Genomic DNA, 15,408 nt, shown 5'->3' on the forward strand with positions numbered 1-15,408 from the left:
CTAATTCCTCTAAAATGTGGGTTATGGCAGATAATTGCTCTTTACATTCATCAAATGAACTTGCAATCAACAAAATATCATCAATGTAAATAAAAACTTTAAAACCAAGAAATCTAAAATGGGCCATGATAGGTTTAAAAATCTTGGTAAATACACGAGGTGCTAAACGGTACCCAAATGGTAGGCAAGTGAATTCAAACACCTTAGACTGCCAAAGAAACCGAAGGTATTTCCTATGTGGTTGGAAAATAGGAACACTAAAATAGGCATCTTTAAGATCCAGGGAGACCATGTAATCTCCAGGAGAAATGGCATTCAAAACCATTTGTATGTTTTCCATTTTAAAATGAATTGTCTCCACAAAATGATTGAGTGGTTTTAAATTTATAACCGGCCAAAAATCACCAGTTTTCTTTGGTACTAGAAATATGTTAGATATAAATTCATTTTTACAATGAGTAACTTCAGTAATGGCACCTTTTTTAATGAGTTTCTGCACCTCATCCTCAATCAATTGAACTTCATCCTTGCTAAAATTGGGAGAAGTAGACAAGTTTGCCTGATGAGGAAGAGATGCAAACTCAAGGTGATAACCGGAAACTGTTTAAAGGATCCAAGGATCACTAGTGATTTTCCTCCAGTTTTTAATATAGTTTTTAAGGTTACCAACATGTACCTCATATTTAAGCTTTGTCCTTGTTCAGAAACTTTGTCGTGGGTGGCATTGCTCTTGTTGACCATTGATTTCGGTCGCAAAAATAATTTCCACAACCTCGGTAGCCTAAAAATGTCCTCTTGTTTGAACCTTGGTAGGCGCCAGAACTTTTATAGGGTTTCCCATTATTTCTGGAAATTTTGTTGACCTCTCCAATCTCCTTAATATGTTTGGTAATTCATCACCAAAAAGATGTGCGGTGATTGCTTGTGACCTGCTACATACAGCTTGATAAGGTTTGGCTATATCAGGTTTGAGCATGTCTTTTCTCTTCAAAGAAGTGAGATACGATGCATGACCAATGAATGCGACTGCATCTGCCAACATTGGAAGGAATAACATTGGATCTATATTGGATCTCTCCTGCTTGGCCTTAAATGTGGAATGAAACAACTGAAGGATGGGTTGGGCAGCCTTAACAATAGATCTTTGCAGTTCTTGCATACCAAGGTCTCTGTTCTTCAATTCCTTTGGTAAGTTAAACCATAGTCCCAAGTTAACTTTAGGAACGGACAAATTTGGACAATTCAAAGGTGTCTTGTATTTATCCTGCAGCTCCTTTAGCTTCGCGTCCATCCGTTTCTTAGAACAAGCACCGTTGATTCTCTGAGCTATGACCTCCAGTATTTCGGGACCAAATTGCTCAGACTCTTCAAATAAAGAAGGGAGTATAAACTCCTCCCCGTTTGGTTTATCGACTTTGTCAACCGAACTAGCCTCTGGGAAATCAATAGGCTTGGTCGGATTGAAGGCAGTCGCTAAACTCACTTCAGATTGAGTGTCTAGAGCCTCTGAGCCAGGGTGCTCTGCGACGCCATTTTGATTCAATTTCATTGCAATAAGATTAATACTCTCCATTGTCTTATCAACACCTAGTTGTTCTTTAGGGTCATCGATATCGACACTAACTGCATCGCCGTCGGAATCTGGTTTATCAGGTTGGCTTTCGTCAATGAGAATAGTGGATTGACTTGATTCGTTGGCCGTCGAGATCGGTTGTTGTTGCTTTTTGACATCGTTCAAACGCGAAGCTGGTCTAAATTACACCGAAAAATATATCTGAACATCAGACAAGCACAGCTAATGCAAATGAACCTCAAATTAAATTAAACATACAAACCTGAGTCGGATTAAATTAATATGAAACAACCAATTGACCATCCAAAAGCACAAAAGAAAGAACTGTCTGTGAAGCTATGTTCTGGGGTTTTGTTGCTTCTAATTGGCATTTGAATAGGTTTTGAAACGTGACCGCTGACCAAAGCCTGATTAAAAGTATGCATAACAAGACGCCTGTTCTGGCGTTAACTCCGGCGCTCGTGCCACTCTTTAATATTGAGCTTCTGAACATAAACAATACAGTTCATATTCGCATTTACATACCTTGCGAACCTATGCGTTAACATATGCGTTATATGTTCTAAGTATCTTGAACCAACTACCTTGTTATAAAGAAAACTCATACCAAAATGACCCACTCGAGTCCGGTTTTGTCTCCTTTACCAAACCGTCTACCCTTAAGTACACGGTTAAAACGACAAGAGAACAGTTTACAAGTCACGAGAACAGTCATCACAAAGCATACAAAAAATATTTAAAAAATCAACTTTTAAAATGAACAGTCCTCATGGTATTGAAAGAAATATTCTCAATAGGGGGGGGGGGGGGGTGGTAATCTATTAATTTTGGCTAGCCATCCAAGGTTAATCTTTATGAAAAAACAAAAAACATGAATAAATAGGTAAGATAAGATAAGATAAATATTATAAGGGAAATATTACATTTAAGTCATAAAAATAATAATTTAATTAATATTCTGCCAATAACCAAAATATTCTGCCAATAATAACCTTCACAGCATGCATGCTTGCTCATTGCACACATGCAGCATGCACTGAATTTTGAAATATACAGGGTGTATCAAAAAAAAGGAGACCTTTAGAAATCAAGCTATTGTTAAAATTTGAATACTTTTTCAATTGCATTTGCACATATGCTAAACCGTGGTATTTCTATGGACTGCAGCTTCAAAGGAATCCCAGAAGGATTGCCAGTTTAAGGGGTTCCCAGAAAATATAGGTAGATTCAGTTTTGGTAGTTTGCACATTATTTGAGAGGCGGAGGGACTGGAGGGTGTAGTAATGTGGACCTGAGATTCAGTCGCTTCTGTGGGGTCATCAGTGATCGGAGAGTTACTGGAGTTTTGCTCTACTGGGGGTTCCAGGTTTATGGGTGGAGACTGGACATCGTCTTGTGCAAACGACGGTTCAACGTTTGTATGCGTGTTCACGTTTTGAGTATTCGAGACAGATGGAATAGATGGTGTATTCGCATGGTTATTTTCTTCGATTGTAGTAGGTTGTTCGTTGGTACCGATTCTAGTATTGATAATATCAATGTACTTACGAATATGGTTGATTTTCTCTTCTAAGTTACAGCTCAATTCTTCGGCTGTGAATATCTCTGACTCTAGTTCTTCTGGGTTTGTGATCTTCGCTTCAATTTGTTGGTCTAAATCTCGTATTAAGTCCCTTTTTCTTACCAGTTGTTCAACAGATGTTTTCAAGCTACATAACTCTGCTTCATCTGGGTCTTCCTTTTGTAGAATTTCGCTTGCTTTGTTTGCCACTTTAGTCACATGCGCTTTATGAGCACGTCGTGAGGCTTGTAATCTTGCGAGTTCCTCCATTCTGATCCTGGTCACGGCACAATGTAATGATTTGCGAGGTTCGAGTGAATGATGGAGGAAACAATGAGTATTTTCGTTGATTTATTGTATTACAAACAACACATTTACATAAACGTTTCAATACGATAGAGAGCACATAAAAGCATGTGTTCACAGGATCACACCGACGAGTACAATTACAGATACAATGTTGATATGAATATTACGAAAAACACCAATTTACAGCTGTTTGATAATTTTGATTTTAAAATTATTTTACCTTTAGTCTTTTTTTACGAATAATTAATTTTTTCTAAGTAATGAAATATTTATGCGGTTGCCTTTGGACCACACAGGCGGTGAACGCAAATCACAGACTGCAATTTCCATGGCCTTACAACCTGACTTAAATGAAAGATATGATTTATCAGGTGATCTTCGTATTCCATCAACTTCGGTAACGACTGAACCACTTGTATTGAATGAAATGCTGGATGAAGAATACAGAACAATGGTACAATCATTCAATAAGAAACAAAAGGAATTACCATGTTTTACATCTCACTAAGACATCCAATAAACCATTTTATTGTTTCCTAAGTGGTGGAAGAGTTGTTGCAAAATCTAATTTAAAGGACATTCGCAATGAAAATTTTATTCAACCGTCTGATTACAGATATGGTGTTAATTTGTTCCAAAAATATTTCTTTTATGAGTTATTATTTTCACCACATTTCAGTTAAAATTTGGACCTGGTCCGCAATATTGGATCAATTTTTGGAAACATTATATTTCGCGGAAGTAACGTCATTTGATGGGTTCCCTAAACACATCCATATATTTTACTAGCGTGTTACTGTGTTTATTGAGATTTGTTGGTTTAAAAAGGGAGCTGTAGTTTTTTTATGATTGTCATGGAACATATTCATGAAAACCAGTAGAAGTTTGCCCTACCTCATTTAAGCGATGATAGCAATGCTGAATGCGGTAGTGATCCATCTTCATCTGACAAAGATTTCGATCGCGAGGTCGAAAGAGCAAATGCCTGGCTTGAAGAACTTAGTTGGTGTAAATGTGGAAATTTATTTACATTTTTGAACAATTGAACTTCTATACTTTTTAAAGTACGATGTGCTTCTGAATTTCGCGATCGAACAACATTCAGGTTCACAAGGCATCTAAAATGAGTATGAACTGTATTGTTTATGTTCAGAGGCTTTATATTAAAGACTGGCATGTGTGTGGCACACCGGAGTAAATGCCAGAACAGGCATCTTGTTTATATTAAAATATAGTAAATTTGTAAACAGGGGAAAATATGCACGCAAACATATGCACGCAAACATATGCACGAGAAAGGAAACCGCCTGTCTCACACGCTAACATAAACAGATGGAAGAATGGGGGCAGTGTGGTTAGAAAGTTAATTGAGTTGTGGGGAAAAACATCCTGGGACATGCATAAATTGTGTGAAGGAAATCGATGTAAAATCGCATAATATCCCTCTTAGCTTTAGTATAAATATAAATATAAGTAGAATTGTAAACTTTGGGAGATTGGTAAGTTGTGTTGTCACTGTAACGCTGTGTTGTGTATCGACATGTACTATGTGTGTAAATGTGTGTACATAGTTCATATTCAATGTTCTCTTTCAAATATTTTGAGAAACATGTCCCTGATGCATTCATTTTGCATACGTATTTGATTGTGTTCCCTCTCTATAACTCTATTTTACCAAATTTTTAAAGTTGCCATATGAGGATACAACAATAGTTTATGTAATCATATTTCCCGAACCCATCAAATGAGTCACAAATGTATGCTTGCATAAATTAGCATAAAGCTGTATTTTCAAAATGGCGGACCACCGACAAACATTCTTGGAAATTTTCTCAAGAACTAAATATGATAGACACATAAAAACATTAAATTAAGTATTTCCTAGGTGATTTAAACAGATTTGGCGAATAAAAATTTTGTTGCCAATGTCCTTTAACAAAATCAGTTCATCAAGCTGCTTTCAAAATACTATAACAGCCGTGCAGGAGAAAATTTATTATAAAATTAAAACACTTTTATTAGCTCCAACTGGCAAAGCTGCATACCTAATTGATGGCAACATGATACATACCAGTTAGTCAATCTATCAAACACTCAAATATTCCTGACTCTGAAATGATATCTGGTGTTTGTGAAACATATTTTAGCAACCATAAAGCAAAATGGATTTCATGGAAACCAACAACATAAAGGTTTTTTGTGGCTAGCCCGTTTGCAGAGCTAGCCCGTTCGTGAGCGATGCATGTTGTCTGTCCGAATTTTCGTAAAGTATTGACAACCCGAAGTTGTCCCGAATTTGGCGATCTTGTGTTTCGGCATCTTATCGGAAAACAACGTCATAACAGAGTTTTTGACACACAACTGTTACGTTTAATACACGGCTGACACGAGACAAAAATTTTCACATTTTTCATGGTAAGTAACTAGGCTTAAAAAATCATATTTCACTTTACGGTTGTTATTTTGTTAGTGAAAATCATTTTGATTATCAACAACACTATATTTAATCTAAATCTGTTCTGTTCAAAGGTAATTTTGGTATGCTCAAGAACGTCCTTGTATTTAATTCTGTGACATCATAATCTCAAGTGCTAAACTGAGTTAACTGACCTTGGGACGATATAACCCGTAAACCGGCTCCTGGGAACCAAAATGTTTCTTGAGCAATTCTTGGTTTCCATCTTAGTTGATTCTACAAAGTTTTAATACTTCTACTTTTCAAGATATCAAATTGAGTTGATTTAATTTTTCTTTGTTTACTTTGTAACTGCTTATCATCTCTATCATATTATTTGGTGGCTATTAAAATACAGCAATGATGAAAAAATTATTTGTGCACATATTTTGAAAAATCAACCAAGTATTTGGTGGTTAAAATACAGCAACGATGAAAAAATTATTTGTGCACATATTTTGAAAAATCAACCAAGATGGTGGCAATTGCAAACAGCCTATTTTTGTGCACATGTTTTGAAAAATCAACCAAGATGGTGGCAATTGCAAACCACCTATATTTCCAATATCCATCATTATTTCCAGGTCTTGCATGACCATGACATGACACGATAATTTAGACTATTTGATAAACATGTTGTTATAAAGTTAGTTTTTAAATTATACTCTTTCCTGTTTAGATACATCTGATTCAAAGGATAATAAATTACTTTGCTTTGTCCATACACTTTCACCAGTGAAAAAAGCTACAAATTCTGGCAGACAATATTTTCACTGCACACTTCAGACAAAAAATAAGGCAGTAAGAGCAGTATGCTTTTTCCCAGAAAAACATGAGAAGTTTCAGTCCAGTGAACAAAGCAAAAGTCCATTAAAGCTAGAAAATTGCAAGCAACCTGAGAGTAATGGACAGGACCTAATTGTAACCAAATACACTAAGATAACACCATTAGCTCATGATCGAGTAGCTTTCCAGTAATCTGATGAACTGACACAGAAATCAAAGGTAACTGATATCTCAACCTTGGCAAAAATAGCAAAAGAACAACTGGTAATGGTAAGTTGCACAGGTGTCAGGAGTTGACATTTGTGAAACATGACAACACAGAGCTAAGGAAGCAAGAACTTATTATCCGAGACAATACAGGTTCCATTGAACTTGTTCTTTGGAATGAGTATGTTGACCTGCTGGAAGCTCACAAGACATATATTCTAACAAACTTGAGACTAAAGGAGTCAAAGTTTGGTCGTTATGTTAAACCATATGCTATACCACTTGTGGAATCTTTATGCATTTGAAAAGAATGTAAAAAGTTAGTTAATATATTAAAAAAAGTTTTTTAATTTAGTGCAACAATTTTGAAGATACTAGCCTTTAAACTACCTGCAGTTCCTGAGTCCCAGGCTTCTGTAAACAAAGGGCAGTTTCAAATTGAATAGCCGTGTTTAAGCCCAGGAGGTTGGGACTCAGGAACCGCAGGTAGTTTAGAGGCTTGTATCTTCGAAATTATTGCACTAAGTCAAAAAACTTTTTACGTTCTTTTCAAATGCATAAAGATCCCACGAGTGATATAGGCACTTTAACACAGCAAAGTCAGAAAAATTCTCATATGAAGAGACTACAGCATTCATCCAACCTTTGGTAGAAATTGAAGAGGATGTCAAGCAACTGACAACATCAAGTGCGTTTGCAAAAATCATTGGTTTTCAGAGTGCAACAAGAAACCTGCTCTGTGCATCCTGCAACAAAAAGGTAACACAAAAGGCTGGATCGAAGGTAGGCAGTTGTGAAGGATGCAAACTGATGCAAAAAATCAGTGCCTGTAAATGTAACTGGAATGTTAGAATTTTGTTTGAAACCAGTGAGCTGAAAAAGACTCGTTTGACTATCTTCAATAATCATTGCTTGCAAAAATTGTTAAACCTTGAAATGTCCATCTGTGACCTAAATTCAACAACTGAAGATGATCTGGTTCTTGCTTTACTTGGATTTGAAAGCACATACAAAGTCACATATGACAACATTGAAAATACTGTTATAGATATTGAGTTAGATAAACTTTGATAATACCTTAAAGTGCCTATATCACTCGTGGGATCTTTATGCATTTGAAAAGAACGTAAAAAGTTAGTTAGTATATTAAAAAACTTTTTTGACTTAGTGCAATAAATTCGAAGATACAAGCCTCTAAACTACCTGCGGTTCCTGAGTCCCAACCTCCTGGGTTTAAACACGGCTATTCAATTTGAAACTGCCCTTTGTTTACAGAAGCCTGGGACTCAGGAACTGCAGGTAGTTTAAAGGCTAGTATCTTCAAAATTGTTGCACTAAATTAAAAAACTTTTTTTAATATATTAACTAACTTTTTACATTCTTTTCAAATGCATAAAGATTCCACGAGTGGTATAGGCACTGGGCAATATGATATTTTACAGTGATGGATTTCATTTATGTTGTGTGAAAGTTTTAAGTTCAAGTTGGAATGTGAGAAAAAGTTTGAATTTGACCCACTCTTAAATTTTCGCAAAGTCATGTAAACACCAGGTTTACTCATGGAATAACATGATTGTGATCTGAACTATCTATCATATTTACATGTGGAAAACGCCGTATTTACCTTATGTATACCAGATATGAAAATAAAGTGATATATTCAAAATTTATTTCGAATTTTTCTCCGTGCAAATGCGAAGCTAGTTTCATATTTCCATTGGGTTGAAAACAAGTGTCATTTACTGCAGGGGATAATACCAAGTTTGCCTGTCATTTCCTAGTGGATGTAAAGTTGATTCGTAAATGACTGTTTGCTTACATTTGCCAGTGTGGTTATTTTTATGTTTGGATTAAATTTTACTCCATGTGTAGACAGGTAGCTAAAACCTAAATTTACCAGCATTACGATAGATGCGATTATGAATTTGCATAACATTTTCCACAGTTTCATTCTACAAAACACTGTCTTTACTCTTCATTAGTTACGGATATAAAGCAGCAAATGATAAAAGTTTGTTTCTGATTTCGATGCGGAAATGCGAATACGATTTTGAATTTACGTCTTATTTCACTATGCCCCCAAAGAGAGTGCATTACTAAATAATATTACCACGTAATTCGTACATAAAGCAAATATGGGTATTATTGAATTTGCTAAAGCATGAACTATATATACTAACAAATAAAGTACTTGAATAAAAAACATTTATTTAACCAACGTTAGTATCATGTATAATTATAACATGCCATGTCTCTGTGCATCACATGCAGTTCATCAAACTATAACGATCAACCCGTGCAACAAATGGTTTATCAAAGTATACCATATGCATAAAACTACTGTGTATGTTCATTTAGGGCCCATTTTGGTGCATCTAATGGTGCAGTTCTTTGTGAGTGCACAGAACCACGGACTCTCTCGAAAACCATCCCATTTCCTCTTGAGCCCCTTTTTCTTGCAATTTTCTTATCCAAGATGGTCATCAGCTTGTCTAACTCATTACTCCGCCACTGTAACCTTTTTATGGTGAACTTTTTCGCTCTAGGCACAGGTTGTTCGTTTTCTGACCCAGATTCATTAGAATCCATGTCAGCATTAACCTGGTCATCCGAAGCTGTATCTTCCGACGACATGTATTCAGCTGTTATGATCTCTCTGTATTTAACTTTATTCTCTTCGTTGATTGAAGTTGACTCTTCAAGCGCTCTTTCTCGTAGTAGGCGCTTCTGCAAATAAGGTGAATGTATTGTTATCTGACATGATGATGATAATATACATTTAGCTACAACCATCAACTATATAGCTATTAATTTCAAATTGTGCTCAATTTTAAATTATGGCGTTCAGGTCTCACGTTGAAAAGGGCTTTTCTACCTTGCAGAGCACTGAAATTTAATTTATCATGGGTGGAAAAATTAGTAAATGGAAGGGAATTAAGGTATATAATAAAATGGAAAAATCACGAAATTTTGTTGAAGAAATCGTATAGGCACACCATATCGAAGGTTCCATATTCCAGATATCGAAGATGAAACTTACAAGGCATGCTTGTGAAATGAGAAAAAATCGAAGAAAATATTATTTTAGATTTTTACATTGGGAATTATATACGATCAATAAACCTAATACCTTCCGTCATAGGGAAAATACTTAGGAACTCAAAATGTCGATTTTTAATGGAGGCGAAGAATTTCTTAGTGTGAAATATTATAGACCTAGATACAAGACTTTTTTCACTCCACAATGTCTCCACTAAATCAACAAAACTAACAATCTTGAACAACAACAGAACATATAGCCATGCTTTAAGCGACATACATTGTATGCCATGCTGCTCGTCACGATAAAGATAACCTAAACTAATTGAAGAACCTTTATATTTGCAAATCAGCTGTGATTTTCGCCTTATTTATGATAGACAAAAGTTATCCACTAGTTATCAGAAGAAGAAAATCACATCTTAAGGTTCATAAAAATTTTCAAGAGTAAACAAGCTACGAGAATTGTTAGAGCGCATTTGTTTCATCATTATCCTCAGCCGGAAAAGAAAAGGAATCTGAATGCATTCTTGTCTAGAAAATGGTCTTAGAAGCTATATATATATATATATATATAGAAGGAAATCACAAAAGAACACATACAAATTCATTAACATACCGTGTTCTTTCGACTTCGTAATCGCTGCGTCTTTTGGACAACTTTGTCAAGCTTCTTTGCTTTCGTAACGAACTGCCTTTTCTTAGTGCGGAAGTAACAACGCATCGCAGCTACAACAATTAAATAAAAGGACAAAATGATTAGTACTAGCAAACACTAGAGGTGTGCGAGTCCGATCCGGACAGTAATTCACTCAGATTGGGCTTCGTATTTTCTTCTCGGATTGGATTATGTGAAATTTTCTTGGGATTGAGTTTGTTGTTGTGGTTTTTCGTCGAAAACGGTCGAAAGTTATTACGAATAAACAGTTTCATTTCGCTTTTTGCGTTTATAAATGTTATCACAACGACTTGGAATAAGAAGGGACGGCAAAAACTTGAGCAATATTGCCCCCTGGATACGAGATTGTGACTTTTTACCATTGGATCGGATCGGATTACTTTTTTAAGCTTTTAATCGAATCGTATTCGGATTAGAAAAATAGACAAATCTTCGCAATCAAAGAATTAATCCGATCTCACGAACACCTCTACAACACACCTAGTACACAAACCAATGGTATATATAGATGATTACACACCTTTTATAAGTTTAGCTGAAGTGTCCTTTTCTGTACTTCGCACTCCATCCATGATCTTTTGGTTGATTTCAGTGTTCTCAAAAGCCATAAAGCTTGAAAAGAAAGAAATATTGTTGTCAATGTCTCAAATACTCAATGTTGCTCGGTACAGCTTCCAAAAACCTAAAGGAAAATGGGAATAAAATTATTTTTGCTTTATTGGAAGGAATGTTAAGTACAGTTACAAAATCCGTTTAGAGGTTTTCATTATCTTCTATACTTTTTGAAATATTTGCAAACAAATTAGAGGCTGTCAACTGATATTTGGACAACTAGTTGTGTTTTTATAAATGTCTATACATGTAGGTGTTTCTGTTCGCAAATATCTCAAAAAATTAGAAAGTTATAAAAAATTTGTAAAATAACTCTGTAACTATTGTTAAAATTCTTTTATAAAATTAGAAAGAAAAAAATATATATTGTCATTTCCCTTTAAACTTCGTATTTTTACACTTATGCAGCAGAAGCTCCATCGGTTCTTTACATGTAACTGCCTAAGACAGATAAATAGACTTCTCGACGTTTTGACCTAAGGGCCTTGTCAGGAGAGTTAACAAGACGGGTAAAAGACGAATACATGAATATGCAACCCTCTCCCCCCAATTAAGCGTCTAGTTACATCCTTAGGTTGAAAGTTGCCGTAAAAGTCAATCTTAATTATTGTCCCTAATGAAGAAAGACTATAGCAAACGAACAAGAGTATGGTAAATAAGCAATGCTAGGAAAGTTACACACAGTTTACTGTTTTGTATCTCAAACACGAGGTACCGCCTAACATTGATATAATGATATATTATTATTGTGTTATAAATTATCATTGCTATATATCAGAAACAAAACTTTGGCAAGTATACTGAAAGTGAAGACATTCCTAAATTACATTACTTGCTAACCTCTTTGTGAAGTCCCAAGATAATGGATCTCCATTCTCATCTTGGAGGAAGTTGTATGTGTCTCTAACAGAAGCCTAGAAATCATTACGAGCCCATACTTATCATTACGGTTCATTTAAACAATCCTTCCATACTTCTAACCAAACTTGATCTATGATTGCCCTGTGGGGATATTCAGTGTGAGACATTTCAGTACTGGTATTGTATGGTGTACTGTACCTAGAAAATTATTCCAATATTTTCTGAAGTCTATATAAACTGGCTATTAATAAACAGCCCTGTTAATAAGAGAGGAAAATTCCGAAATTTAAATTTAAAGGATTCTTCAATTTTGAATGGTTGAAATGCATGCAGTCTATATATAAATATATGACTAATGGATTGTTTGGTTTGCACTTCCTTCATTTTTTTCAACAGTTTTTTTTGTAGATGGTTTTTTAGAACGATCGAATCATATTATCGCAATTTTTCGCACGTTCCCCCAACTGGGGACGTTGCGAAAAATGCAACTTTGGTCCTCCGGCAGGAATTGAACTTATGCCTCTGCAATTCCGGAGCAGTGCACTTCTATACATATGGGGGTTTTTATATGGAAGCAAGCCAGCCTGGATACCCAACCCAGCTTGCTTTTCGAAGATAACTTGATTTTCTTTTTATGAATCAGGCAAACTTACCAAAACAACTATAAATTGTGCATATTTTTCCATAAAGCTGAATTTAGCATTTTGGCAAATTGTCAATAAAGCATTGTTTACAATGACATATTGGCAAAATAAAACAGAGCAATGAAACAAGCAATATAACTAAACATAGGCAATGTAGCCTGGACAATTTCTTATATGAAAAATTCTCAGCCCGTCTAGGAAAGATCCCTGCTTCCCAAGGCAAGATCTTGCCTAAACAAGCTAGTCTAGCTGCTTCCATATTGATGCAAAATTAAATTAGTATAAAATAATATAGAGAGAACATGAATCAATTACAAATATTCAAGAATTTATTTACATCGTCCCTTGTGCAGTTGTCATGTTTAATAGTGGCTGGCTCAGAAACTATATATTTAGACTTACTATGTGAGCAAACTATGCATCTTAATTTAGTTTTGTTTGATTTACAGTAAATGTCATACATATAGACAAATGTCAACAATATTGATGGATCGCAATGTATTGTACGTCTTCACTCTTCAAAATTATGCTAAACTTGAAAAAGTCAGCCTGTCATGACCTTTTCAAGTTTGTTACGTACAGAAAAGATGTGCATGGGGTGACACAGCTCCTTTAAAAAAGGTCCCATATTCAGTGCTGGTAACTAAGAATTTGTATTCATACTTACTTGAACAGCTTTAGGAATGCTCACTTTCCCTCTTTTCTCTTGCAGTGTATTTCTTTGTTCAACAACATTCATTAATTGCTGATTAAATGCAGCTTGTTGTGTTAAAAATGCATTTAACTTTTCACTTAAATCATCATTTACATTCTTAAAGGCAAAACATATACAGGGCGTATCAAAAAAAGAAAACCTTTAGAATTGGAATGCCTCAGCTGAGTTTTATACAAAACCCAATGAGTGCAAGAACAATATGCACTCTTTGGTTCAGCATAATGCTCAGGCATTAGCATTATAATTACAAGGTGAATTTCTAAAGGTCTCCTTTTTTCATACACATTGTACAAGGTGAATAAAAAATGAAACTTTAGAAATTCACCCTGTAATACTTTCATATAGATTCATTAACCCATGAACTTACAATTGGATGCCTGAGTATTATACTGAAACCCATGGGTGCAAAAACACAGCTGAGTTGAATTTATATACTTGGCACTCAACTCTCAAGCCGTTTTTATACATCCTGTAGTGTAGATACAACAATAAAAATTAAAAAATTAATGGCAGCTAAAATAATTCAAGCTGAAATAGGAGGGGGACAACATATCAATTTGACTTACAAGTTGGGCCTTTGATTATGTATTCTGTAATGATATTGATGGCATAAAATGACTGGAAAAAACAAGCCTGCTCAAACATTGTCTGGTTTTTAATTTTGGCGCTAAAGTCACTCGAAGTGCTCAGGCTGCATATTTTAAAAATACTTCAGAACTGTTCTGCTAAATATCCTGTTAAACTAATAATATTGGCCAACATGCACATCTTTAACAGGCTGGGGACAATATTTTTTCACTTATGAACGATATTTACGAGTATACGATATTTACAAGTCATGAGACGATCGAGGGGAATATAGGAGATGCCGGGCAAGATATAAACATGTCATTTTTATGTCAAAACAAATCATATTAAATCATATCATATTTTAATAACATATAAGACTTACATACCTGATTTTCATATTGAAGCCTCAAAGGAGCAACTGAATGTAAGGTTCGCAGGGGTCGATGTATAAAATTAAGAGTGTCTGCAACAACTGATGTTGGGGATGAAGGTGCTGGTATTTGACTTGGGGTTTCAGAAGTATGCAGCTCATTGGTTGCCCGTACTTGTGTTCCAGTTCGACCGTTTGTTTCTGTAGCTCTTGTCGGAGTTTCGGCCGGCGGCTGTATCGAAGAAGAACGATGCAAATCAGGCACAGGGCTAGGCGTTATTTCTAAAGGCCTCGATCGACCACTTGGCGGCGTCACGCTTGAATCATTTGAAGCCGAAGCAGATTTGCTTGACTGATTAATATTTGGCCTATTAATATTCGGCCTACTAATATTCGGTCTGGTATTCGGTCTCGACCTCAATTGCCCTGAAGATCTTCTTGAAGGATGATTAGGCGGTAATCTTCCCATATTCAAATTCAAACACTTCACTGTGGGAATACCTTGCCAACTTGAGCTTGGGGCGCGAAATATTTTTATTGTTCAAGGTCAAGATCCTGGTCAAGTTCAAAGTTCACACATGGCTTATCATGTCGTTAACACGTGAAATTCTTGCCCTCGGCAGCTTCCACTTGAATAGAAAGTCATTCGATTGCAAAATTGCGGAAAACTACGTATAAGGCTTTCACTAAGTACCTAAACAGTTCACCGGGAGGTCGTGTTTTATTTATTGATATACTTAAAATGGCGGAATTTAATAGAAGAAATAGAGAAAAACGAAAGTTTTGTTAACATTGTGGTGAGTTAGTTGCTCTCAGAACGTATCGACATCATATGCAACTATTTGGCGATATGGCAGATGGAAGACAAAACAAAAAGCAAGATGTAAATTCGTCCGAGAATAATTCATCTGGATCCGACGAGGAAACGTTTGTCGGATACCCAAGCAGTGGCAACGCCAATAGTTATGAAAATATTACACAATTTTGCAATACTGGTGAGTTAACATTGTTGGTGCTGTATGATAAG

At 35.6% G+C, this 15,408-nt stretch overlaps 2 protein-coding genes across 2 annotated transcripts; one reads left to right on the forward strand and one right to left on the reverse strand.

The window, feature by feature from the left end:
• The first annotated feature begins 4,775 nt into the window (after nt 1-4,775).
• Nucleotides 4,776-7,962, forward strand: LOC114527766. Its single transcript, XM_028549458.1, has 4 exons — nt 4,776-4,797; nt 6,578-6,799; nt 7,006-7,138; nt 7,473-7,962. Exons 1-4 carry the CDS (start codon nt 4,776-4,778, stop codon nt 7,960-7,962), a joined length of 867 nt encoding a protein of 288 aa, XP_028405259.1.
• A 1,266-nt stretch (nt 7,963-9,228) lies between these two features.
• Nucleotides 9,229-10,654, reverse strand: LOC114527767. Its single transcript, XM_028549459.1, has 2 exons — nt 10,550-10,654; nt 9,229-9,618 (listed from the first exon to the last, which is right to left on the reverse strand). The coding sequence occupies exons 1-2, from the start codon at nt 10,652-10,654 to the stop codon at nt 9,229-9,231; spliced, it is 495 nt and encodes a 164-aa protein (XP_028405260.1).
• Nucleotides 10,655-15,408: the final 4,754 nt, after the last annotated feature.

This window comes from Dendronephthya gigantea, unplaced genomic scaffold, assembly GCF_004324835.1.
Source record: "Dendronephthya gigantea isolate DGI-Jeju-01 unplaced genomic scaffold, DenGig_1.0 000046F, whole genome shotgun sequence".
Taxonomy (NCBI): domain Eukaryota; kingdom Metazoa; phylum Cnidaria; class Anthozoa; order Malacalcyonacea; family Nephtheidae; genus Dendronephthya; species Dendronephthya gigantea.

Coding starts and splice junctions, on each gene's coding strand:
- LOC114527766 (XM_028549458.1), top strand. CDS start 4,776: ATGGAAGAATGGGGGCAGTGTG. Junction 4,798..6,577: donor GGAAGAATGGGGGCAGTGTG/GTTAGAAAGTTA, acceptor TTTCCTGTTTAG/ATACATCTGATTCAAAGGAT. Junction 6,800..7,005: donor AAATTGCAAGCAACCTGAGA/GTAATGGACAGG, acceptor ATGACAACACAG/AGCTAAGGAAGCAAGAACTT.
- LOC114527767 (XM_028549459.1), bottom strand. CDS start 10,654: ATGCGTTGTTACTTCCGCACTAAGAAAAGGCAGTTCGTTACGAAAGCA. Junction 9,619..10,549: donor TACGAAGTCGAAAGAACACG/GTATGTTAATGA, acceptor CCTTATTTGCAG/AAGCGCCTACTACGAGAAAG.